General features: G+C 37.0%; 2 protein-coding genes across 2 annotated transcripts; both read right to left on the minus strand.

The window, feature by feature from the left end:
• Positions 1-7748: 7748 nt before the first annotated feature.
• On the minus strand, positions 7749-11185 carry LOC133794292 (cysteine-rich receptor-like protein kinase 10). Its single transcript, XM_062231491.1, has 7 exons — positions 10279-11185; positions 9785-9904; positions 9530-9717; positions 9042-9252; positions 8700-8940; positions 8377-8527; positions 7749-8284 (listed from the first exon to the last, which is right to left on the minus strand). Exons 1-7 carry the CDS (start codon positions 11048-11050, stop codon positions 7940-7942), a joined length of 2028 nt encoding a protein of 675 aa, XP_062087475.1. The 5' UTR covers positions 11051-11185; the 3' UTR covers positions 7749-7939.
• A 4429-nt stretch (positions 11186-15614) lies between these two features.
• On the minus strand, positions 15615-23890 carry LOC133794291 (cysteine-rich receptor-like protein kinase 10). Its single transcript, XM_062231490.1, has 7 exons — positions 23059-23890; positions 22514-22627; positions 22257-22444; positions 16802-17012; positions 16458-16698; positions 16136-16286; positions 15615-16048 (listed from the first exon to the last, which is right to left on the minus strand). Exons 1-7 carry the CDS (start codon positions 23837-23839, stop codon positions 15704-15706), a joined length of 2031 nt encoding a protein of 676 aa, XP_062087474.1. The 5' UTR covers positions 23840-23890; the 3' UTR covers positions 15615-15703.
• Between the last annotated feature and the right edge of the window lie 3031 nt (positions 23891-26921).

Below are 26921 nucleotides of genomic sequence, written 5' to 3' on the forward strand. Positions count from 1 at the left end.
ATTTTAGGTGAAAAATGTGTAGAAAAGTGGGTAAAAAGGTGGCATTTTTGTCATAGGGGACACAAGAGCAAGTTGATGGGCTCAAGGGAATGGTGTACGGTACACCAGGCGGCTGAGCAGGAAATGGGTGGCATGGGCCTGGAGGAGTCTTCGGCTGGGCATTGTCTTGGGCCGGTTGGGCTGAAGAGTCAGCTATTGGGCCATGCTGGCTGATGAGGAGGAAGGCCCACGTTTGGGCTTGGAAGAGCTTGTCACGTGGAGATGGCTGAAAGAGTTGGAATGATGCTAAGTGATGAGGAGATGGACAGGTGGCGGCAAGGAGGAAATGCTGATGGCTGAGTGCTCTTGTATCAATTTGATGCAGCTGATTGAAGGCAGCAGGCGTGAGGGGCAAACTGGGCCAGGCGTGGGCCTCACTATGGCAAATTTCAAAAATGTCATTTTCCATCTCTTTTTCAGCAAAAATGCCACTCTTTATCTTCATTTTGCTTGCTTTTCAAGAGCAAAAATACACCAAAATCCCTAACAAAAGAAACATAAATTAAATCAAATTCAAATTTTTTTCAATTATAAAATAAATCATATTAGTTCATTGAAAATATTAATTAAAACTTAATTTAATTGAACACTTAGTTTCATTAAAACAACATTTTTTATACCTCAAACTAAACAACATTAATTCAAATAATTAACTACAATATTTTACAACAAAATAACTATAAAAACACACAAAATTATATAAAATCAAAATAAGACTAATAAATTTAAAATTACTTAAAAACTTAATAAGTTTATTTAAAACTTAAGAACTAAGCAACAATTAGCACATAAAAAGCGGTAAAATAACTCTATTTTGTAGAGTTATCAGGAAGCGCTCTACACCAACAAGAGCAGAGACACTTTCAAGCGGTATACTGGTAGTGGATCTAAAAAGGATGGCGACAAGGTGAAAAGTCACCAAGGAAAGGGAGGTTCTCGTCCAGGGGGAGCTTCCAAGAATCGCGATAATAGTAGAAAGTTCAATGGCGAGTGCTACAACTGCGGGAAGATGGGCCACATGGCGAAATACTGTTGGACCAAGAAAAAGCCTGTTGAAAGTAATACTGCTACTTCCAGCTCGAAGGAGAATAGTGAAGATGGTTGGGATGCTGAAGCGTTGTTCGCTACGGAGGAAGAAGAATTAGCTCTCACGGTAATGATAACTCTACAAAATAGAGTTATTTTACCATATTTTATATGTTAATTGTTGCTTAGTTCTTGAGTTTTTAATTAACTTATTAAGTTTTTATGTAATTTTTAATTTATTAGTCTTAGTGTAGTTTTATAGATTTTTATATATGTTTTTATAGATATTTTATTATAATATGTTGTAATTTAATTATATGAAATTTGTATTGTTAAGTTAGAAGTTAAAAATGTAATTCTTTTGAACTTAAATGCTTTATTAAATTAAGTTATAATCAATATTTTCAAATAATTAATATGATTTATTTATAATTGAAAATATTTGATTGTTATTTAATTTATTTTTATCTTGTAGGAATTATATTGCATGCTTGAAAGAAAGGAGAGAAAAGAAAATAAAAGTGGCATTTATGAAGAGAAATTAAGCAAATTGGGCATTTTTCCCCCAGCTGCCTCCATTGTGGGCCTGCCCCTTTAAGTTCGGCCCAGCCCATTTCCTCCCTGCCACCTTTGGTCCGCCTGCCAGCCCACTTGCTCCAGCCGAAGACCCCAGCCTGCTGCCTTCAACATCTCCTTCAGCAATTGCCAGCAGACCAAAGCCACGCCAGCTGTCACCCAAGCTTCTCCTCAGCCATCCACGCCTGCCATCCTTCAATCACCCAGCCTTCAATCAGCCTCCCAGCAGAGCTTCCACGTGACCAAGCAGCAAGGTCTCCACTTCACTCCATCATCAACTTCATTCCTTCGCCAGCCCAAGCAGCCAGCGCCCAGGCCCAGTCCGCCTCCCCAAGGCCCAATCCAGGCCCAACCCGTGACTCCCAGCTCCTCCAGCCCCAGCCTTGCCCCAGCCAGTCCGTACGGCCCAGCAGGCCCCTAGGCGCCCCAGCCGCCTGTCACTGCTCCCCAAACACCCCTTGAGCCCATAAATTTACTCATTGTCCCCTTGTCTAAAATGCCACATTTTTACCCATTTTCTACACAATTTTTACCCCAAAATCATCATCACTCCTACAATTTACCCCTAGTTACCATATTATTATTAATTTAATCAATTTACTTAATTTAAATTGATTATTTTAATAATCTCATTTTGGCTATAAATAAGGGTTTTGAAGACCATTTTTGGGGTGCTTAATGTTTTTGGTTACCATCTTTTTCTCTCATTTTCTCTCTACCATTCTTTCTTCCATTTGGGTTTTTCAAGAGCATTTTGCAAGTATGTATGTCATTTATTTTGTAATTTCTACTCTAGTTATGTGCTTCTAATCTTTTTCATAAGATTATTAAGATCATGATGAAGCAACTTGTAACTAGGTAATATTTATGTTGTATGTTGATTTCCCTTGTAATACAACAAAGTTTATGGATTTTTCTTCTACATATATTTCTTTCATCTTAAATATCTTGTATTTTAGATTGTTAGAACATATTTACACTTTGTTCTTCATTAGTGCATAAAGATAATATTCTTTGTGTAAGATGTGTCATTAAATTGTACACATCCATGCTTAGAACAAAAATATTATGTTTTGCCTTATGAATAATGTTCATTGATTTATTTGTTATTTCATTAGATTGATTTACACTAAATGCTTTGAAATTATAATTTTGAAAAGTGAAGAAAAATCCTATCTTTTTATAAGAAAATTGTGCTTAAAATTATAAATATTTTTGGAAAGTGATAGTTTAAATTATTTTAACTATCACTAAAACTTGGGAATCAATATACTAATAAATATTATTAAACTTACACTTTGTGGATTCTAGTATCTTAATAATCTTTTCTTTTAATACTTATTTTCAACTCATTATTGGTTTATTTTCATTATCTTAAATAGCTTTATTTTTCAATCTTTTATTTTATGTTCATTAAAACTTATCAATCTTTGGAACTAGGTTAGAATTTATTACTTTTGATTTAAAATAGTTTCATTTTCGATTTTAGACAACTCCTTTGGGTTCGACATCCTTGCTTACGATCACTATTCTATATGGACGATTCGTGCGCTTGCGATATATAAATTTTTAAACATACCCGTTTTGGGTCCATCAGGTAACAACACCAGAACGGATTGACTACAAGAATGATTGGATTGTAGATTCGGGCTGCTCAAATCATATGACGGGTGACAAACAGAAGTTGCAAAACCTATCTGAGTACAAGGGAGGTCGTGTGGTGGTGACAGCTGACAACTCAAGGTTACCGATAACTCACATCGGTAAGACGATAGTTACACCTCGATATAATTCTAACCAGGTGCCACTTCAAGATGTTTACCATGTCCCAGGAATGAAGAAAAATTTGCTATCTGTGGCTCAATTGACATCATCAGGCCATTATGTCTTATTTGGTCCCCAAGACGTGAAGGTGTATCATGACCTCAAAATCTTAGAAAAACCGAAAATGGAGGGGCGACGTTTGGAGTCAGTCTACGTGATGTCAGCAGAGTCTGCATATGTAGACAGGACAAGAAAAAATGAGACAGCAGATCTATGGCACATGCGGTTAGGACACGTTAGCTATTCCAAGCTAAATGTGATGGTGAAGAAATCGATGCTTAAGGGGCTTCCTCAACTAGACGTGAGAACAGACACGATTTGTGCAGGATGCTAGTATGGTAAAGCACTCCAATTACCATACGACAAATCGAAGTTCAAAGCAAAAGAACCATTAGAGTTAGTTCACTCTGATGTGTTCGGACCGGTTAAGAAACAGTCAATTGGCGGTATGCGGTACATTGTAACATTCATTGATGACTTCTCCAGGTATGTGTGGGTTTTCTTTATGAAAGAAAAATTTGACACATTATCAAAGTTTAAAGAGTTCAAAGAGTCAGCTGAAGGAGAAGTGGGAAAGAAGATATGTTGCTTGCGCACAGACAACGGGGGAGAATATAGCTCAAACGAGTTCTCTCAATACTTAAGGGAATGCCGAATACGTCATTAGTACACTTGTGCCAACACACCACAACAGAATGGCGTAGCAAAAAGAAAGAACCGGCATCTTGCAGAAATTTGTCAAAGTATGCTACATGCAAAGAACGTACCGGGAAGGTTTTGGGCCGAAGCAATGAGGACTGCAGCCTTTGTGATCAACAGACTTCCTCAGCCAAGGTTAGGATTTGTTTCACCCTTTGAGAAACTATGGAACATGAAACCTACAGTTAGCTACTTTCGAGTATTTGGCTGTGTATGTTATGTGTTTGTTCCTGATCATTTACGGAGCAAGTTTGACAAGAAAGCTGTTAGATGTATCTTTGTGGGATACGACAGTCAGAGAAAGGGGTGGAAATGTTGCGATCCAATGAGTGGAAGATGATACATGTCACGAGATGTGGTGTTCGATGAAGCATCTTCTTGGTGGTCCCCAGAGAAGGAGGTGTTGCCAGACTCGAGAGAATTTGGAGACAAGCTGCAACAAAAGATGGGGGAGCATACTGTTCAACTCCAACCAAGTTCAGATGAATCAGGAGATCTACACGGCGATGATGTCGAACAAAGAGTGACTCAGAATCCTTGGCAAACTGGCGTGTATCAACAACCAAACGAAGAAGGTGGGCCTAGTGAAACAGAAGAATCAACTCCACAATCTCAACTCCGAAGGTCAACAAGAATACGAAGGTCAAATCCCAAATATGCCAATGCAGCCATAATTGAAGAAGCAACAGAGCCTGAGACGTTCGAAGAAGCATCACAGAGTTCTGAGTAGATGACAGCTATGAAAGAAGAGATCAATGCACTTCAGCAAAATCAGACTTGGGATCTTGTGCCAAAGCCGAGAGATGTGAAACCCATATCTTGCAAATAGGTTTACAAGATAAAGCGTCGTCTAGATGGGTCAATCGAGAGGTATAAGGCACGATTGGTGGCTCGTGGTTTCTCTCAACAGTATGGACTAGACTATGACAAAACATTTAGTCCAGTGGCGAAACTTACAACTGTACAAGTCCTACTTGCACTTGCAGCCAACAAAGATTGGAATTTGTGGCAAATGGATGCGAAGAATGCTTTTCTTCATGGAGAGCTGGATCGGGAGATCTACATGATCCAACCAATGGGTTTTCAGAGCCAAGATCATCCTGAATATGTGTGTAAGCTGTGGAAAGCACTCTACGGATTGAAACAAGCACCCAGGGTGTGGTATGGTAAGATTGCTGAATTTCTAACACAAAGTGGCTATTCAGTAACACCTGCAGATTCCAGCTTGTTTTTCAAAACCAATAAAGGGAAGCTAGCTATAGTGCTAGTGTACGTGGATGACTTAATCATAACCGGTGATGATGAGGCAGAAATTCTTCGGACAAAGGAGAATTTATCAGTTCGTTTCCAGATGAAGGAACTTGGACAGCTCAAGCACTTCCTTGGTCTAGAGGTTGATCGCACACAAGAAGGAATATTTCTCTGTCAACAGAAATATGCCAAAGAGTTGATAAAGAGGTTCAGAATGCTTGAATGCAAGCCGATTTCGACACCGATGGAATCAAATGCCAAAATGTGTGCATATGAAGGAAACGATTTGGAAGATGCGACAATGTATCGACAATTGGTAGGTAGTCTGATCTACTTAACCTTGACTCGACCTGACATTTCTTATGCAGTTGGTGTGATGAGTCGATACATGCAAAATCCAAAGAAGTCTCATTTGGAAGCAGTTCGACGAATACTGAGATATGTGAAGAGTACAATTGACTATGGTCTTTTGTACAAGAAAGGTGAAGACTGCAAGTTAGTTGGTTACTGTGATGCTGACTATGTAGGAGATCATGACACCAGGAGATCAACAACTGGATATGTGTTTAAGCTTGGCTCCGAAACAATTTCTTGGTGTAGCAAGAGACAGCCAACAGTATCATTGTCAACCACTGAAGCTGAGTATCGAGCAGCAGCAATGGCAGCTCAAGAAAGTACATGGTTGATACAGCTGATGAATAATCTACATCAACTAGTAGATTATGCAGTTCCGATGTACTGTGACAATCAGTCGGCAATTCGTTTGGCAGAGAATTCAATCTTTCATGCAAGAACTAAGCATGTTGAAGTGCACTATCACTTTATCAGAGAAAAGGTTCTGCAAGAAGAAATTGAGATGAAACAGATCAAGACGGATGATCAAGTTGCAGATTTGTTCACAAAAAGTCTAAGTACAGGCAAGCTTGAAAAGTTTCGTCAATAGCTTGGCATAGTACAAAGAATAAGAGCTGACATTGACGGGGAGTGTTAAGAATCAAGTCAACCCAAAAAGTCCAAATGTCCAAGCCCAGAGGTAAACAAAAGCCCAATTCATTTTATCTAAAGCCAAGACAATGCAAGCTTCTCAACAAATGTGGAAGGAAGATATTTTTAAGAGAAAATTGTAGAATGATGTAGAAAGTAGATTTTTTAGGAGAAGTGTGTAGAATGTGGTAATAATGTATGGCTATGATTATTTCTCAATTTAATATTTGTATGGTGTAGATTGCATGGTGAGAATTATAAATACCCTCCCTTGCATTTGGGTTAGACATCCTCAAAAAAATAAGTCTTTGTATTCTTAGTGTGGTGTTTTGAGTGTATTCCTATTGAGTGTCTATTTCTCTTCAAATTGTGAGTGGTCTTTGGAAAGCTTTGTAATGCCTTTTATTGTGCTATAATACAAGTAATTTGTTTCCCTGTTTGGATCCAATATTAGTAAATTTAGAGCTGTTTACTCTAAATTTTACTCAACACGTAACCCGACAAACCAATAAAGTGGGGATAAGACTCCATGACGCCGAGCAAGGAGCTGTTAGAGTCGTGCAACAACACAAACAATTTTCGTACCAAGCTAAGCGACTGGCTTCTCCTGATGATGGGGGCAGTGCTCTTGGAGAAGACGAGCTAGACTCATGAAGACAGCTCTAGCAGACGTCTCGGGCATGGTGTCTCCGCGGCATTGTCCGATTCCATAAACTTGATCGGCCGATGAATTTCCGTTAGAGAGACTGTAAAAGCCGTTGCCATTTTGAGAGCTGGGAAGTGTTGAGAGGAAGTGATTTAGGTTATCGTGGTAGGTACTATTAAGGGTGTAGTTACTAGTTTCGTTAAAGCAAAAGTGATATTGGGCTGTGGCTTGTTGGGCAGCGAGAGAGAAGATTGAACAAAGGAGGGAGACATATAGTGATTTCATCGTCACCATCGATAACGGTTGCCTATAGAGATCCTAATATAATTTTCTTGATGTGGTGCATGTTCTGTAAGATTAATTTAACATGACTAGTATATTTGTTATGAATGATATTGAAAATTTTAATATGTTTTATTTGGCTGTAAGGTGTTGTGAGGTCGTTTTCACATAAAGGATCTGCAATTGGATTGATAGTCGCAGCATTTCCGATGGTTCTTTAGTCGTTGAATGGCCATTCTAAAATCTCAGCAGGACAATGAAATTCACTCCCTATTCTTGATCCATATTACTAGGTACTTTCTTTATAGCATTTTGTTGTGAATAGACGTACGGCTGGGGCATCCTCTAGAGAGGTTCACTTTCTTGAAAACATCTATAGTTTTCTATTTCCTTTGCTTGAGTTCTTGTATTCTTTTGCGTTGTTTGTGTCTTTCTTTCTCACTCAATTTCTTTGAAAGTAAAAATCAATCTATTGTAAATAGTGCTAGCAATGTTTCGGACAAGTAGCATTTACAGAAGATGAACCTCAAAATTGTGCACACACACACACACATATATATATGTATATACATATAAAGTTAGTAATTAAAAATGAAGTAGTCTTTCTAAATTTTATGAAGTACTAGTACTGTGGTCCGACCACTCTACAAACTTGCATGAAACACTTGTTGAAGCTTGGTCAGATGTCTGTAATTCTGAGCCTGAAGTAGTTGAATGTGGATCAGATAAGAAAAGCCTATTTGAAGAAAATGGAGGTTTCGATGGTTGTGGAAGGTGGACTGATTTGCTAGCAAGCATGAGAACGACCGAGGACATATTGGGCCTTTCTTTGGGGTCTTCTTGAACACATAATAATGCAATATGGATCCATCTAAGAGCCTCATTTATTGGACAAGCATCAACAATGTTTGTATCTATAATCTTCTCTCCTTTGCCTTCTTTCCATTGTTCCCAAGCCTGTTCATTATCATACTTGATTAGTTCACTAGAAGAAGTGAGAATTAATGTATTTCTACTTGAAAGGATCATAAAAAGGAATAGAAACCTACATATGATGAAAGACTCTGGGAGCGCTCTGGATCAAAGATGCCACTGCTCTTTTTTCCACTGAGCAATTCTAGCATTAGAACTCCAAAGCTGTAGACATCAGACTTTATTGAAAACAGTCCCTCCATTGCATATTCTGGTGCCATATATCCACTGTTGAAGAAAAGAAAATAGAGTATAAATGTCATATATTGCAGTGAAATTCTGTCTAGTTACTAGTAGAATTATCTATGCTGCAAACGCAGCTTGTATCCCGAAGCCAAAATTTGTTAATTGCTTTTATTAATCATTAGATCACAGCCTGAGAATTGAGGAAGTGGCTAACTATGTTCCAACGATTCTCTCAGTGCTGGCTTCAATTTGATTGCTTCCAAAAATCCTAGCAGTGCCAAAGTCTGATATCTTTGCATTCATTTCGTCATCTAACAAGACATTGCTTGCTTTCAAATCCCTATGAATGATTTTGAGCCTAGAATCCTCATGAAGATATAAAAGGCCTCTCGCAATTCCATTAACAATGTTTGCACGTGCAGTCCAGTTCATTACTTCTTTTGATTTTGTTGGATCTGCTTTCAATTAAAAATCAAAGAAAAGAATTTATGTTTGTAGATGGTGAGTTTCTGTATTAATATTTGATAAGCTAATAAAGACAGAGAAAGAAACTGACCAAAAAGGAAGGCATCGAGACTAGTATTGGCCAAATACTCATAGATAAGAAGTTTCTCATCTCCCTCCAAGCAGCATCCCAAGAGCCTCACAAGATTTTTGTGCTGAAGTTTTATTATTAACCTCACTTCAGTTTTGAATTCCTCAAGACCTTGTCTTGATCTCATGGAAAGCCTTTTTACTGCAATTTCCTTTCCACCTATCAACTTTCCCTGTCATTTCAATACATTCATCCATAACTCAAATACTATGGTAAGTTTGTGTGAGGAATGTTCTGCACTAAAAGCTAGTATCACTACATGAAATGAATAACAGTTCATATAGTAATGAGTTCTATATTATATGGCTGGATGAACCTTTTTATGAATTTCCTTTGTCTAATCATGCAAGGCCAGGTTTTCTTTTCAGCAGTATTAAGTTACTCATACGAACTGAATTCCATAACACTGTATAAAGCACTAAAAAGGAAACATGACAAAATGTGCTAACCTTGTAAACTGGACCAAAACCACCTTCTCCAAGTTTGTTTGCATCAGAAAAGTTGTTTGTAGCAGCCACAATACTACTTAAATCGAAGTAGTGCATTTCGCCACTGTTATCGTCATCATTTCTACGAAAATTTCTCCCAGTAAAACCGTCTGAATTTGGCAACAGAATTCTTGCTGAATTCTCCTCATCTGGCAAGAAATCATATTAGGGGCTCAGCAGATTTAGCACCAAAAAAACATAGGCAACCGTACTTACCTCTATTTTTCTTCCTAAGATATAAGCAATAGCAGAAACCCAAGACGGCTGCAAATGCTGCAATTGATGATACAGAGATGATAGCGTTCCTTGTTGTTCTATCTCCTCCTTTTCCATTCTCTACACAGTCATTGAACAAATTTAAGAACACGTACCATAACCATAAAAAAATGTCCTAAACTACAGAAACACTGCCTACAAAGCCTCTCTGGACATACTATTTATTATTTGGTATCTTTTTGAGAGGCAACAGAGGATCTGGCTCAGATACGGCTAATCTTATGAACCCCTTAAAATAGTACTGGATTTATTGATGGGGTTTAAATACTCAGTAAAGCCAGAGTTATGATTTTATAGTTAAGATTAGATTATTCTTTATTATCATATCAGGGACCAACATAAAGATTTGACAGAATTTAAATTGTTCCGAAACTTGCGAATTGGAGTTAAACAATTTTTTGTTTTCCTTCATTGAATGATGCTGTTAGGCTCACCTTTGTCAGCAGGGTTTGAAGGCAGAGGTTGTGGGGTTGGTTGCTCAAAAAAGAGATAGAACTCATATCTTAGCATGCAACTTGGGGCCAAATTCCGCCAACCATTTTTACCCAGACAAGAAGAATTCTTTATTACATTCATTAACTCCTCCAAGCAATGGCTGCATTGTGCGGCATCGATATCTCTAGTGCACTGTACCAAACCGTATCTTCTATCAGACTCATTATTATTTGTAGCAAAATCATTGGCCTTGAACTTGGTAACCGAATTCGTAGCCTCCCTTATTATTGGATACATCAAAGAGAAAGCATCGATATCAGTTTGGGAAGTACGACCCTTAGTGTTACATAGTTCCAGACTGGGACGTAGCTGCTCCTTTCCAAAGAAGTTTGTGCTAGAATATCGTACCATGCAGAAATCGAACCATACGATTGCTGTTTTATTGGTTGAGCAATGGCTTTTCAATTCCCGAGTTGCGTTGATGACGCAGCCTTGACAATCTTTACTAGAAACATCGCCTCGGCAGAGGAAAAGGCCATACACCCCATCAGATGATTCATTGTAGAAGGTGTTGAGAGCAGCTTTAGAAGTTAAAGTATCCAAAAGAGAAGTGAGTTTTGATGAGAAACCGGTGTCCGATGTCTTATTTGTTGGATCCGAACAAGTAGGGGTAGCGAGTGGCTGGGAGTTAACGAAATTAATGATGAGAAAAATTGAGATGCAGGCCAAAACACGGGCACTGGAATTCTTGTACAGATACATAGCTATCATAATCTTAGAACAAGTTAAGGTTCATGTCCCTGTAATATATTACCCTTTCAGAATACCAAGGTAATGGTATTCCACTTTGACTGGTTATCATAATAGAAAGGGTAGAACATTGGTCAAAGAAAGTGGTTCTATTGCGATAGTTATTGATTGATGTTCATTTTCCATGTATTCTACTTTTATCACAGAAAATTTTCAAGATCCTTTGAGCTGTGGGGCAGCTAACCTTGACAAAAATGCTCTGAATGAGAAATTGAAGAAACTTCATATATTCTTCCTATAGTCGTCGTTGCTGCCAGATTAAGGCTCTCCCTTATGTCAGCAAATGAATACCGAATGGTGGTAACATAATGTGTTCATGGTACATTACATGAATTACACTAATGGTAATGGACCATCGACCCACCTGATGTATTGCTTCTACTAAAGGCCAGGAAAGGACTTTGAGTCATCACAAAGGTCCTTTTCCAAACTTTAATAATATTTATTTTGGTTTGGTTTATCCTCAAGTTTTGACATTTGACCTACTCTGGTCCCATGAGGAAATGAGTTTGACACATTCTCGCACAGCCCTTCCATACCTGTTCAACTTTTTAAGTTTTAGCAGCCATAATAGTAGTATACTCAGCAATCAATTTGGTGACAGCGTCGACAAATTGACTGCCGTTACACGAAGTCAATGGCGAAGGGCTTGCTTTTAGAACTCTTCGGATCGGATCGGACCCAATGGTTTAGTGTAAGATGGCAAGACACACTTAGGAACGACATGTGGTTTAAGCCAGAAAATGAAAGAGAATGGTTAAGTTTGACATTTAGATTGATTAATTTTTTTAATGACCTGTTAAAATGTTATTGGTTAGAAAAGATATGACACAAATTGTACACACAATATTCCAATCCCCAGAAAATGATACAAACTTAATTAAGAGGAGGTTTTTTCTTTCTTTATTGGTACAAACTTAGAAGACTTTTTTTTTTATTATATATACCTTCAATACTAATGTCATTGTCCCATGTAAATGACAACAGAGACTGTGCATGTTGTAACTACAAGTTAATTATATATCTCTTTTATATAGAAAACTAAGCATCTTGAATGATTATTGGAAACTACATATATTTAAATGATATTTAATCTGTTTGGTTAAAAAAAATTATAATCTGAGTGAAGAATTTATATTTTAATTATGATTAATTTTAAATCAAGGACATAATGTAAATATCATGATTTGAAGTAATTGAAAAATCATACCTTTTGTATTAGTGTAATCAATTGGAAAAATAATATTGTTTGGAATGAAATTGAAATATGTACAATCACTGAAAGGAAGTTTTTTAGCATAAAGTTGGTAGCAAATTTGTACTTTTGGTATTTGCTAGCAAAACTAGTGGTCGCTAATTCCTAGCTAATCTTCAGTCATTAAAAGCTTTTAGCTGCTAATTTTTTTTTTGTAGCAAGTCTTCTTTATTTGCTATTAAATTTTGAGTAACAAAAAAAAAATATCTAGTAGCAAAATGATTAACTTTTGCATACTAAAAAAAATTTATATCACAATTTGGTGCAAATTACTTTAATTTAGAATAAAATGCTATTTTTTTATTAAAATCTGGTAGCAAAAACAATTTAAAATCGGTAGCTATTAAAATATTTTTCATTGATATTCATATTTTGTAATTTGTTTTATATGCTTTTTTCTCCTCAACCAACTAATATTTCAATTATTTTAATTAATATAAATAATACAAGATCACGAACAATATTATAATAATTAAAATCTGACAATAAGAATTCAAACTTTAAAATAAATATGTATTTTATACATACAAACTTCATATACACTGCAAATGAAACAATTGGTGCAGATCGTTTGATCCATGTCAGGTGTGCACTGGAAAAATCCATATATGGTTTTAAACCATACGTGGAGCGGTTAAATTTTTAACAGTAATTTTTTTTAAGAGATTCACCGGCTGCAGCTCGAATTTTCAGGTTATCTAATATGTTTTTTAAATACTCAATGTAAGAATGTATAATGGAATGAGTAAGATGTGAAAGTGTTTTAAGAATAGATGTGATATCAATTGTAGAAAGTATAAATATGGGGTATTTTAACAATAGATATGGATAGTAATGGTAGAAAGTATAATAAAGGTGTTTTAACAATATATATGGATAATAATTGTAGAAAGTATAAGCATATAGGTGAAAGGACATCTTCTATCTCAAAATCATTATTGATGAGTGTACGTAGTGTTATACCCAAAAATTAGAGATCAATAACGTGGTAATAAAAGTGACAAGTGGCAGTACATGGTCAGTAAAAGACACATTAATAATCAATAAATACATTGACTCCTCAGAGTTGTGATAAAAGGCCCGGTAGACTGACGAGGAATTTGGACTGCTTGAAAGATGTCATAACCAAGCCAAGTGCACCTTGATCCGAGGAGGCTAAGGAGAATGCATTCTAGGAGAGCTAAGGGGAGTGCATCCTAGGAGAGCTAAGGAGGGTGCATCGAGGAGAACTCAAGGAAGTGGTCCTAGGAGACCCCAAGGAGGATGTGGTCCTAGGAGACCCCAAGAGGGTGATCCTAGGAGACCCCAAGGATGAGGTCCGAGGAGAACTCAAGAAAGTAGTCCTAGGAGACCCCAAGGAGTATGTGGTTCTAGGAGACCCCAAGAGAGTGATCCTAGGAGACCACAAGAATAAGATGCCAAGTGAAGTGCCTCGGACTTGTCCGAGGAGAGATGCCAATGAGGATGCCTCGGACCACCTTGGTCCGAGGAGAAGGCCACAAGGTCCGATCAGACCTTGATTGGAGGAGGTATGCTCGGACTTGTCCGAGATGAGAAGCAAGAGGAAAATGCCTCGGACCATTTTGGTCCGAGGAGAAGGCAAGAGGTGCTTGGCTCGGACCACCTTGGTCTGAGGAGAGCCAAGCATATATCACCTTGGTCCAAAGAAAGCTGGAAGGAGTAATCAACATGCATGTGAGACTACGTCAAAATCCCCGGAACGACTTCAGCAAGAATTGGTCTAAGCATCCGGGAATCTCTCATTCCTCACTCAAATTGAGGAATCTGTTGTATTTTATATATTTTTTGTAATTTAAATATAAGATGAATAATAAAATATCCCTATCTAAAGGGGATATCAGTTGAGTATCCCAGGCCTATAAATAGAGGGCTTAGGGGATGAGAGAAGGGCTTCTGCTTCTTCTTTTTAGAGAGAGAAATTTGGGTCTGAGTATTCTAGAGAGAGAAAGTGTTGAAATAAGAGAGAATTCTTGTATTTTTGCAATCTGTACTGAAGAAACTCAGTTGGCTCAGTCCATATGATCTTGAGTACGGATCTATAAATCACAACTCTAAGTGGATTAGGCTATTACCGACAATCGGGGCTGAACCACTATAAAAATCTCCTGTGTTATTTACTTTTCCTGTTTAAATCGTCTGTGTCGCTTACATTCTCTTGAAGGCTTGTCATATTTGACGTTCTCACGTCGTTGGCTAAAAACGCAGTCAACACGTAGTAATGCATATTTTTATATATTGTTGGATGTGTTCACCTACTTTTTTTTCCACATGGACACGCTAACAATCCTTAATTAGTATTGGATGAACTTTTACGTACGTAAGTCGACAAACCAATAAAGTGGGGATAAGTCTCCATGACGCCGAGCTAGGAGCTGTTAGAGTAGTGCAACAAACAATTTTCGTACCAAGGTAAGCGACTGGCTTCTTCTGATAGGGGCAGTGCTCTTGGAGAAGACGAGCTAGACTCATGAAGACAACTCTAGTAGACGTCGGGCATGGTGTCTCCGCGGCATTGTCCGATTCCATAAACTTGATCCGATGAATTGCCGTAAGAGAGATTGTAAAAGCCGTTGCCATTTTGAGAGCTGGGAAGTGTTGAGAGGAAGTGATTTAGGTTATCGTGGTAGGTACTATTAAGGGTGTAGTTACTTGTTTCGTTAAAGCTAAAGTGATATTGGGCTGTGGCTTGTTGGGCAGCGAGAGAGAAGATTAAACAAAGGAGGGAGAAAAATAGTGATTTCGTCGTCACCATCGATAACGGTTGCCTATAGAGATCCTAATATAATTTTCTTGATGTGGTGCATGTTCTGTAAGATTAATTTAACATGACTGGTATATTTGTTATGAATGATATTGAAAATTTTAATATGTTTTATTTGGCTGTAAGGTGTTGTGAGGTCGTTTTCACATAAAGGATCTGCAATTGGATTGATAGTCGCAGCATTTCCGATGGTTCTTTAGTCGTTGAATGGCCATTCTAATGTCTCAGCAGGACAATGAAATTCACTCCCTATTCTTGATCAATATTACTAGGTACTTTCTTTATAGCATTTTGTTGTGAATAGACGTACGGCTGGGGCATCCTCTAGAGAGGTTCACTTGCTTGAAAACATCTATAGTTCTCTATTTCCTTTGCTTGAGTTCTTGTATTCTTTTGCGTTGTTTGTGTCTTTCTTTCTCACTCAATTTCTTTGAAAGTAAAAATCAATCTATTGTAAATAGTGCTAGCAATGTTTCGGACAAGTAGCATTTACAGAAGATGAACCTCAAAGTTGTTCATATATAAATATATATACATGTAAAGTTAGAAATTAAAAATGAAGTAGTCTATCTGAATTTTATGAAGTACTAGTACTGTGGTCCGACCACTCTATAAACTTGCATGAAACACTTGTTGAAGCTTGGTCGGATGTCTGTAATTCTGAGCCTGAAGTAGTTGAATATGGACCAGATAAGAAAAGTCTATTTGAAGAAAATGGAGGTTTTGATGGTTGTGGAAGTTGGACTGATTTGCTAGCAAGCATGAGAACGACTGACGACATATTGGGCCTTAGTTTGGGGTCTTCTTGAACACATAATAGTGCAATATGGATCCATCTAAAAGCCTCGTTTATTGGACAAGCACCAACAATGTTTGGATCTATAATCTTCTCCCCTTTGCCTTCATTCCATTGTTCCCAAGCCTGTTCATTATCATATTTGATAAGTTCACTAAGTAAGAATGTAGTTCTACTTGAAATTAAGGATCAGAAAAAGGAATAGAAACATACATATGATGAAAGACTCTTGGAGCGCTCTGGATCATAGATGCCACCGCTCTTCTTTCCTGTTAGCAGTTCTAGCAATAAAACTCCAAAGCTGTAGACATCAGATTTTATTGAAAACAGTCCCTCCATTGCATATTCTGGTGCCATATATCCGCTTTTTGAAGAAAAGAAAATGGAGTATAAATGCCATATGTTGCAGTAAATTCCAGTAGTTACTAGTAAAATTATATATTCTGCACCCGCAGCTTGTATCCCAAGGACAAAATTTGTTAATTGCTGTTATTCATCATTAGATCACAACTTGAGAATTGAGGAAACGACTAACAATGTTCCAACGATTCTCTCCGTGTTAGCTTCAATTTGATTGCTTCCGAAAATCCTAGCAGTGCCAAAGTCTGATATCTTTGCATTCATTTCGTCGTCTAACAAGATATTGCTTGCCTTCATATCCCTATGAATGATTTTGAGCCTAGAATCCTCGTGAAGATATAACAGGCCTCTCGCAATTCCATTAACAATGTTTGCACGTGTAGTCCAGTCCAGTACTTCTCTTGATTTTGTTGGATCTGCTATCAATTAAAAACCAAAGAAAAGAAAATAATTTTTTTTAGATGGTGAGTTTCTGTATTAATATTTGATAAGCAAATAAAGACAGAGAAAGAAAATGACCAAAAAGGAAGGCATCAAGACTAGTATTGGCCAAATACTCATAGATAAGAAGTTTCTCATCTCCCTCCAAGCAGCATCCCAAGAGCCTCACAAGATTTTTGTGCTGAAGTTTTATTATTAACCTCACTTCAGTTTTGAACTCCTCAAGACCTTGTCTTGATCTCATGGAAAGCCTTTTTACTGCAATTTCCTTTCCATCTATCAACTTTCCCTGTCATTTCAATACAGTCATCCATAACTCAAATACTATGGTAAGTTTGTGTGAAAAATGTTCTGCACTAAAAGCTAGTATTACTACATGAAATGAACAACAGTTCATATAGTAATGAGTTCTATATTATATGGTCAGGTTATCTTTTCAGCAGTATTAAATAAATTACTCATACAAACTGAATGTTGGACGCCACAACACGTGAAAACGTAATTACTTTATTGATACAGAAGTAATTACACCAAGACTTGATTACAATTCTTGACCACACACACTAAACACTCTAGCTTACACTCTTTGAAACACTTTTAGATGCATTTTGTGTACTCACTCTTTTACACCCTTCCAAGAGACTTAAGGTCCCTATTTATACTACTCAACTTTAATATGCTAGAGAACTCTAGAAACTACTTGATAGTGGGCTTGGCCCAAAGACTAGAAAAATCTAGCAAATCACCTTTCTTCTAAACACTACAAACTTCTAGAATGTTCTATGACTTTTATGAAACTTAATTATATAATTCTATATAATTCTAGATAATTCTATAGTATTAGTAATTATAGAAATTTCTAGAACAGTCTAGAAGCTTAGAGGTGGTGGTGACTTTTCAATACTCCCCCTCAACACCGACTCTTCATATTGAGATGTTCTCTGAGCTTTTGAAATCTTGTAGTGTTGAGTCCTTTAGTAAATAAGTCTGCTATCTGGTCTTCACTCTTTATTTGGTGCATCTCTAACTCTTCTCGTAAAACTTTCTCTCTGAGAAAATGATAATGCACCTCCACATGTTTTGTTCGAGCATGAAACACAGGATTTTCTGCTAGACGAATAGCAGACTGATTATCACAGTGAAGTGGCATTGCATAGTCTGTAAATTGATGTAGATCCTTCATTAGTTGCGTCAACCATGTACCTTCCTGAGCTGCCATTGCTGCTGCTCTATATTCTGCTTCAGTGGTTGACAAGGACACCGTTGGTTGCCTTTTGCTACACCAAGAAACGACTCCAGATCCAAGCATGAATAATTATCTAGTTGTTGAGCGACGAGTATCGTGATCTCCAGCATAATCAGCATCGCAATATCCAACTATCTTAATCTCGTCACCTTTCTTATATAAGAGGCCGTAGTTAATGGTATCTTTGACATACCTTAGCATTCGTCGCACTGCTTCCAAATGAGGCTTCTTCGGTTGTTGCATATATCGACTTGCTACTCCAACTGCATATGAAATATCTGGTCTAGTTAACGTAAGGTAGATTAAACTACCTACAAGTTGCCGATACATTGCTCCATCTTGCAAGTCCTTCTCTTCATGAGCACATAACTTGGCATTAGCTTCCATAGGTGTTGAGATGGGCTTGCATTCGAGCATTCCAAACTTTTGCAACAATTCTTTAGCATATTTTTACTGACAGAGAAATAAACCTTCCTCAGTTCGGTCGACTTCTAATCCAAGAAAGTGTTTCAATTCTCCAAACTCCTTCATTTGAAAGCGAACTGACAAGTTCTCTTTTGTTTGACGAATCTCTGCTTCATCATCACCAGTAATGATGAGATCATCGACATATACTAGGACAACTGCAATCTTTGCATCCCTTTCTTTGACGAATAAGCTTGAATCTGCATGTGCCATGGTATAACCGCTCTTTACTAAGAACTCAGCAATCTTGCCATACCATGCTCGTGGATCTTGCTTCAATCCATAGAGCGCCTTTTTCAGTTTGCAGACATAGTCCGAATGAGCTGTATCTTCGAATCTTTTTGGTTGGACCATGTATATTTCTCGATCTAATTCTCCATGTAGAAAGGCGTTCTTTACATCCATCTACCATAGCCTCTAGCCTTTACTAGCTGCAAGTGCTAGTAGAACCCGTACTGTTGTAATCTTAGCGACTGGGCTAAATGTCTCATCATAATCTAGCCCATATTTTTGAGAGAATCCTCGAGTTACTAACCGAGCCTTGTATCTTTCAATTGAACCGTCAGGACGAGTTTTTACCTTATAGACTCATTTGCACGAAATGGATTTTGCTTCCTTCGGCTTTGGCACCAGCTCCCAAGTTTGATTCTTCTCTAAAGCAGTTATCTCTTCTTTCATTGCTTCAAGTCACTTGGAGTACTGGTATGCTTCTTCGTATGACTCTGGCTCTCTGAACTTCTCTTCTTCAGCTACAGCAGCATTGGTGTATTTGGGATTTGGCTTCCGCGCTCTTGTTGATCTCCGAAGTTCTGGTTGGCCATTATTTGCATCATCTTCTGATCTTTGATGCACTCCTGTTTTCCATGGACTCTGTGTTGTGTCTTCGTTGTCTTCTTCATCTGTTTCTGGAGTTGAAGGTAACTCAATAATTTTCTCCCCCATCTTCTTCTGCAAATTGTCTTCTATTTCCTTAGAATCTGGTAACTCTTCCTTTTGCAGTGACCACCATGAAGAAGCTTCATCGAACACCACATTTCTCGACGTATAGCATTTTCCTGTTGTTGGGTCGCAACATTTCCACCCTTTTCTTTGGCTGTCGTGTCCAATGAAGATACACCGTATTGCCTTCTTATCAAATTTGCTACGTAGATGACTTGGCACAAACTCGTAGCACACAGAGCCAAACACTTGAAAGTGACATACTGTAGGTTTATAGCCCCACAGTTTCTCAAAGGGTGAGACGAACCCTAACTTTGCTTGAGGAAGTCTATTGATCACATGAGCTGCTGTTTTCATACCTTCTGCCCAAAATCTCCCTGGAACATTCTTTGAATGTAGCATGCTTCGACATGTCTCTGCAAGATGGAGATTCTTCCTCTCTGCTACTCCATTCTGTTGTGGCGTATTTGCACATGTGAATTGATGGCGTATGCGGCGTTCTCGAAGATAGTCAGAAAATTCATCTGAGGTATATTCGCCACCGTTGTCTGTTCGGAGGCATTGGATTTTCTTGCCGACTTCTCCTTCCACTATTTCTTTGAATTCTTTAAATTTTGAAAAAGTTTCAGATTTTTCTTTCATACAGAAAATCCACACATACCTTGAGAAGTCGTCAATGAATGTAACCATGTACCGCATGCCGCTGATTGATGATTGTTTGACTCGCCCGAATACATCAGAATGAACTAGCTCCAATGGTGCTTTGGCTTTTAACTTTGATTCTTCATACGGTAATTGATGCACCTTACCATATTGGCAGCCAGCACATATGGTCTATGTTCTGACCTCGAGTTGAGGAAGACCCTTCAGCATAGACTTCTTCATCATTACCTTGAGTTTGTGGTAACTGACATCTCCTAGCCTTGCATGCCATAAATTTGTTGTTTCGTTCTTTCGAGTCTTGTCTACATAAGCCGATTCTGCTGACATTACATAGACAGACTCTAAACGTTGTCCTCTCATCATCGGTGTTCCAGAGATTTCAAGATCTTGGTAGAATTTGACATCTTTTGGACCGAATACGACATGGTGGCCCGACGCCGTAAGTTGCGCTACTGACAATAAATTTTTCTTCATCCCAGGTACATGGTAGACATCCTGGAGTGAAAATTCTTTTGAGCTGAATCTCGACGTGATTGTTGTTTTACCGATGTGAGCAATCGATAATCTTGAGTTGTTGGCTGTTACCACTACACGACCACCTTTATATTCTGTTATGTTCTGCAGCTTCTCTTCGTCTCCTGTCATATGATTTGAACAGCCAGAGTCGACTATCCAATTATTATTGTAGTCGATCTTTCCTGGAACAGTAGCTGCGAAAGCTAATTCTTCTTCCTTCACAGCGAAAGATGCTTCTGCGTCTCATTCTTCATCGCTTGTTTTTTCTGCATTTGACGTGGCTGCATTACCTTCTGCAGTTTTCTTCTTGAACCAGCAACTTTTAGCCATGTGGCCATACTTTCCACAGTTGTAGCATTTCCCATCAAATTTATTGTTATTCTTTAACTGGCCACGCCGGTTGTCTTTCTTTTGAGCTCCCCCTGTTTGGGAGCTTCCATGATGACTATCCTTGTCATCATTTTTCTTAAAATTTTTGCTAGCATTTGGCCAAGATCGACCTTTCTTATCACCACTAAAGAGTGCTTCTTCGTCACTCTTTAACGAGATTCCGGATGTTTGCTTAGTTAATGCTTCTTGGTCAGCTAGCAAGTTTTCCAATTCAACAAGAGAAGGTTGGTTGGCCAATCTTGTATTGCAGTAATAAAAATTCTAAATTCTGGCCTTAATCCATGAATAATAATTCTTCTAATTCTAGCATCTGACATGCCAGCAGCAGAGTCTAATGCAGATATTTCGCGACCAAGAGATTTTACCTTGGTGAAGTATTGGTTGATCGTCATGTCGAGCTGCCTGATTGAGAGAAGCTCATTCTCCAAAAGCTGCAATCTCATATCATTCTTCTTGGTGAACAGTGATGCGAAAGTATCCCACGCTGCCTTCGGTGTCTTCGCTGGCCTGATGTGCTCCAACATTTCATCTTCAACTGTGGTCTGAATTGCAAACATGGCTTTGCCCGCTTTAATCTTCCATTTCTTCAAAGCGGTTGCATCCTCCGGTTGTGTAACTTCATTTCCACCAACGATCTCCCACAAGTCTTGGCCTTGGAGATATGCCTCCATGTGCATCGACCACGTGTTGTAATTTTGGTTGTTAAGTTTCTTAATTCCACCGACCACTTGAAGGTCACCCATCGTGCAAACTCTGTAGTACTAAACCACACACGATCACTCTAAAAAATTTAACAAAGGACTCTTTCGGTACGATCGCGATCCGGCTCTGATACCACTTGTTGGACGCCACAACACGTGAAAACGTAATTACTTTATTAATACAGAAGTAATTACACCAAGACTTGATTACAATTCTTGACCACACACACTAAACACTCTAGCTTACACTCTTTGGAACACTTTTAAATGCATTTTGTGTACTCACTCTTTTACACCCTTCCAAGGGACCTTTTACACCCTTCCAAGGGACCTAAGGTATGCTATAGAACTGTAGAAACTACTTGATAGTGGGTTATGCCCAAAAACTAGAAAAATCTAGCAAATCACCTTTCTTCTAAACACTACAAACTTCTAGAATGTGCTATGACTTTTATGAAACTTTATTATATAATTCTAAATAATTCTATAGTATTAGTAATGATAGAAATTTCTAGAACAGGCCAGAAGCTTAGAGGTGGTGTTGGTGACTTTTCACTGAATTCCATAACACTGTATAAAGCACTAAAAAGGAAACGTGACAAAATGTGCTAACCTTATAAACTGGACCAAAACCACCTTCTCCAAGTTTGTTTGCATCAGAAAAGTCGTTTGTAGCAGCCACAATACTACTTAAATTGAAGCAGTGCAATTCGCCACTGTTATCGTCATCAGTTCCATGACAGCCTCTCCCATAAACACCGCTTGAATTTGGCAACATAATTCTTGTTGAATTATCACTATCTGGCAAGAAATCATATCAGATGCTTAACAATTTTAACACTAAAAAAAACTTAGGCCAACCGGACTCACCTCTATTTTTCTTCCGAAGATATAAACAACAGCAGAAACCCAAGACCGCTGCAAATGCTGCAATCGAGGATACAGAGATGATTACTTTCTTTGTTGTTCCATCTCCTCCTTTTCCTGTGTCAACACAGTCATTGAACAAATTTAAGAACATATTGTAATTTGTGTATATATAAAAAAATATTATAAACAGCAAACTACAGAAACACTGCCTACTCTTTCCTTTCTGGGCATATTATTTTTTAATTTGGTGTCTTTTTAAGAGAAAAGAGAGACTCTGGCTCAGATACTTTCGAAGGCTAATAATCCTATGAACCCCTTAAAATATTTAACTCATGTTATGGGATTCTAATACTCAGTAAAACCAGAGGGAGCACTTTTTTCTCTTTACGATTTTTAGTTAAGCGTATACAGTATATTCTTTATTGTCATAATAGGACCAAATTAAAGATTTGACAAATCAATGAAGAATAAAATTGTTCCAAGACTTGCAAATTGGAAGTAAACAATTTTTGTTTTCCTTCACCAAATGATGCTGTTTGGCTCACCAGGTTTCGGCTCTGGCGCTGGAGGCAGAGGTTGTGGGGGTGCTTGTGCTGGCTCATAAAAGAGATAGAGCTCATACCTTACCTTGCAACTTGGGACCAAAAACTGCCAACCATTTTTACCCAGGCAAGAAGAATTCTTTATCAACTCCATTAACTGCCCCAAGCAATGGCTGCATTCTGCGGCATCGATATCTCTAGTGCACTGTACCAAACCGTATCTTCTATCAGACTCATTATTATTTGGAGCAAAATCATTGGCCATGAACTTAGTATCCAAATTTGCAGCCTCTTCAATTATAGGATACATCAAAGAGAAAGCATCAATATCAGTTTGGGAAGTACGACCCTTAGTGTTACATAGTTCCAGACTGGGACGTAGCTGCTCCTTTCCAAAGAAGTTTGTGCTAGAATATCGTACCATGCAGAAATCGAACCATACGATTGCTGTTTTATTGGTTGAGCAATGGCTTTTCAATTCCCGAGTTGCGTTGATGACGCAGCCTTGACAATCTTTACTAGAAACATCGCCTCGGCAGAGGAAAAGGCCATACACCCCATCAGATGATTCATTGTAGAAGGTGTTGAGAGCAGCTTTAGAAGTTAAAGTATCCAAAAGGGAAGTGAGTTTTGATGAGAAACCGGTGTCCGATGTCTTATTTGTTGGATCCGAACAAGTAGGGGTAGCGAGTGGCTGGGAGTTAACGAAATTAATGATGAGAAAAATTGAGATGCAGGCCAAAACACGGGCACTGGAATTCTTGTACAGATACATAGCTATCATAATCTCATCAGTTTCATGTCCATGTATTATAGTACTCTTTCGGAATACCAAGGAAATGGTATTCCACTTTGGACTAATTATTATAACATTATAAAGTGGTAAGATATTTTATTTGGTAAAAGAAAGTGGCTATGAATGATGATACAGGGAAAAAGGAGACACAGCAAAGGGTGCTTCTAGACTAGAGAGAGGGAAATTAAAGAGAATACCATTGCGATAGTTCTTAATTGATGTTCATTTTCCACGTGTTTTACTTATTATGTCACAATTTTTGTTTAAGATCTTTTGAGATGTTTCCTGAATAGAAGATAGAAATGGCCAACAAGATGTTGGACGCGGCACCACTTAAAAACGTAATTATTTTATTATTATCAAAGTAATTACGCCAAGATTTGAATACAATATTTGACCATAACACACACTAAATACTTACACACTTTATTTTGAAACACTCACTAGTGACTTCTCTCAAACTCTTTACACATACTTGTATAGTACTCACTTAGACTCATTTTTGGGACACTCACTTTGCTACTACCTTGACATTTGTATTTATAGACTACAAAAGAAATATTTACATCTTTCTAGAATTTTCTAATTTTATAATTTATTTAACTACTTTCTTTTTCTAGAACTTTCTATATTGTCTAATTAGTTCTAAGCTATTCAAGAACTTTCTAAAATGTTCTATGTTCTTCCTAGTATATTCTAGAACATTCTAGAATTCTAGAGCATTCTAGATACGGTAATGACTTTTAACACAAGATGACTCTAATGAGAAATAGAAAGGATTTATGTCTTTTTAGACTATGTATTTTGGCTCATTATCTATATTGACTTTATATTTTGATAAATTATTTTTGGATTCTGTATGTTCTAAAATGGTTCAAATAGACCCCTAAATCAGATTTTGATAAAATTTTTTTGAACTAAATCACAAATAATTCATCAAACTAACAACTCAGAACAAAAATACAGTCATTCTGCCTAAAAACTGTGTTGTTATATTCAATTTTTTGTTCATCAAAATTAGGTTTAGGGATCTATTTAAATTATTTTACAAAATACAGAGTCCAAAAAATAATTTATTAAAACATAAAATCTAACCAAATAATAAAATAAAACGCAAAGTCTAAAAATATATAAACCCACGTAAAAAAAAAAACCTTCGTATATTATACTATTCCTAGTTCCTGTAACGTGTTCATCATGGTCCATTAGATTTGCTGCCCAACTGAACAGGAGAAGATAAATTACACTAATGGTCATGGACCCCACCTGATGTATAAACTGCTTCTAATAAATGGTAGGAAAGGACTTTGAGTCATCACAAAGGTCCTTTTCCAAACTTTTTTAACATTTATTTTGGTTGATCCTCAAGTTTGGACACATTCTGGCTCTGGCACAACACTAGTTTTGAAGTGGTGGCACCTATAAAAGAAGAGTTGGTATATTCAGCCATCAATTTGGTGACAGCATCCACAAATGGACTGGAGTTACAACCAATAAAATCGACCGATCAGATGGCACAACACTCTTGGGTTGGGAACCACGTGTGGCACTCACCCCAACAATATTAAGCCAGAAAATGATAGATGATGGTTTAAGCGTGACGTTTTAGATGAGTAAACATTTACATTAATTACTTTCTCAATAATTTATTTTTTTAAATAAATTATTTGTCTTAATTTCTTATTAATTGGAAAAATCATATATTGTATTTTCTTACACACAGTATTTATCATAACAAATATTATTATTTTATTATTTTTTGTTTTTTCGGGAGTTTCTATTAGCATTTTTTTTTATCTCTATCTTAAATAAAAGAAATACATAAATATAAAAAATATTAAAAAATAATCAATTTTAACTTTAAACTTCAAGTAAATTTAGTATTACATATGTTAATTTTTAAATTTAGTAAAGAGTACTTTTACACTTAATCATAAAATTGGCCATTAATAATCAAAATAATAGATCAAATTTCTCTTAATAATAAATAAAATTTCACATTTATATAATCAACTATTCTTTTTTCATAATTTTTAAATAAAATTAATAACAAAAATCTAATTATTTCAAAAAACAAATATAAATTTATTAACATAAAATTAATAATAAACGGAGCGTGCCTTACAGTTACTGGTCTACTAAGAAGAATCAATAATTCACAGATTACATTTTGAATATACCTATTTTGACCTTAAGCTTATCCTTTTATGTTTATCTTTTTTTACAATTTGACATGTTATATAATATTTTGTAATGCACTAAGGTTATTATAGTAGTTTCACTTTTAGTATCTTAACTCTTCTCTTTTTTGTTTTATTTGAAATTTTTTTGCTACGTGTCTTCATAGAAAACTGCTATATGTTTTCTTCAAAAAAACGCCAACATATTTCTTTTAAAGTTTGGTACACCTTGTTATCATTCGTGAAAAAAAAAAGTTGAGTGCACCTTCATTTGTCTTTATTCTCTTACAATGTAATAATTGTATTTTTTTTTTTGAGATATTTGCCTTAAAAATTACTAAATAATTTTAATTGTTGTACTTAAATTATGTAATTTTTTTTTTCATAAATCACTTCTTTCAATAGTTTATTGCAGCTATTAGTATTGTTTTATAAAGATGTGACGTGACACGTTTTTATTGGCTCTAGGTAATTGATGTGGCATTAACTACACTAATTAACCCTAATTAACACTATAACTATAACTCTAATTTTCAGTTAATGTTTTTCACATTATTAACTCTTTAAGACAAAATTACCCTTATATTAAACAAATAATTAGAAACAAAACTAACCCTTAATCTCATTTCTAAGCTTCCCACCGAAAACCCTCCCAAACGTAGTTGTCTTCAACATAGTCATCAAAGCTTCGATGGTGTTGTCATCTTCGACCAACACCCACGTCGTCTCTGCCACATCGACACATGTGTACCTAGCTATGTCGTCGTCTCCGCCCAGCTAGGGGTGTGCACAGTGTAGTTTGGGCGGTTTGAACACTTTTTAATACACCACGCGCACAAGTGCGGTGTAGTAGCTAGAACACACCATATAGTGTCATTTGGTTGCACCAA

This window comes from Humulus lupulus, chromosome 8, assembly GCF_963169125.1.
Source record: "Humulus lupulus chromosome 8, drHumLupu1.1, whole genome shotgun sequence".
In the NCBI taxonomy this organism is placed as follows: Eukaryota; Viridiplantae; Streptophyta; class Magnoliopsida; order Rosales; family Cannabaceae; genus Humulus; species Humulus lupulus.

Coding starts and splice junctions, on each gene's coding strand:
- LOC133794292 (XM_062231491.1), bottom strand. CDS start 11,050: ATGATAGCTATGTATCTGTACAAGAATTCCAGTGCCCGTGTTTTGGCC. Junction 9,718..9,784: donor TCTTAGGAAGAAAAATAGAG/GTAAGTACGGTT, acceptor ATTTCTTGCCAG/ATGAGGAGAATTCAGCAAGA. Junction 8,941..9,041: donor TCTCGATGCCTTCCTTTTTG/GTCAGTTTCTTT, acceptor AATTGAAAGCAG/ATCCAACAAAATCAAAAGAA.
- LOC133794291 (XM_062231490.1), bottom strand. CDS start 23,839: ATGATAGCTATGTATCTGTACAAGAATTCCAGTGCCCGTGTTTTGGCC. Junction 22,445..22,513: donor TCTTCGGAAGAAAAATAGAG/GTGAGTCCGGTT, acceptor ATTTCTTGCCAG/ATAGTGATAATTCAACAAGA. Junction 17,013..22,256: donor GTTTTGGTCCAGTTTATAAG/GTTAGCACATTT, acceptor TTGAAATGACAG/GGAAAGTTGATAGATGGAAA.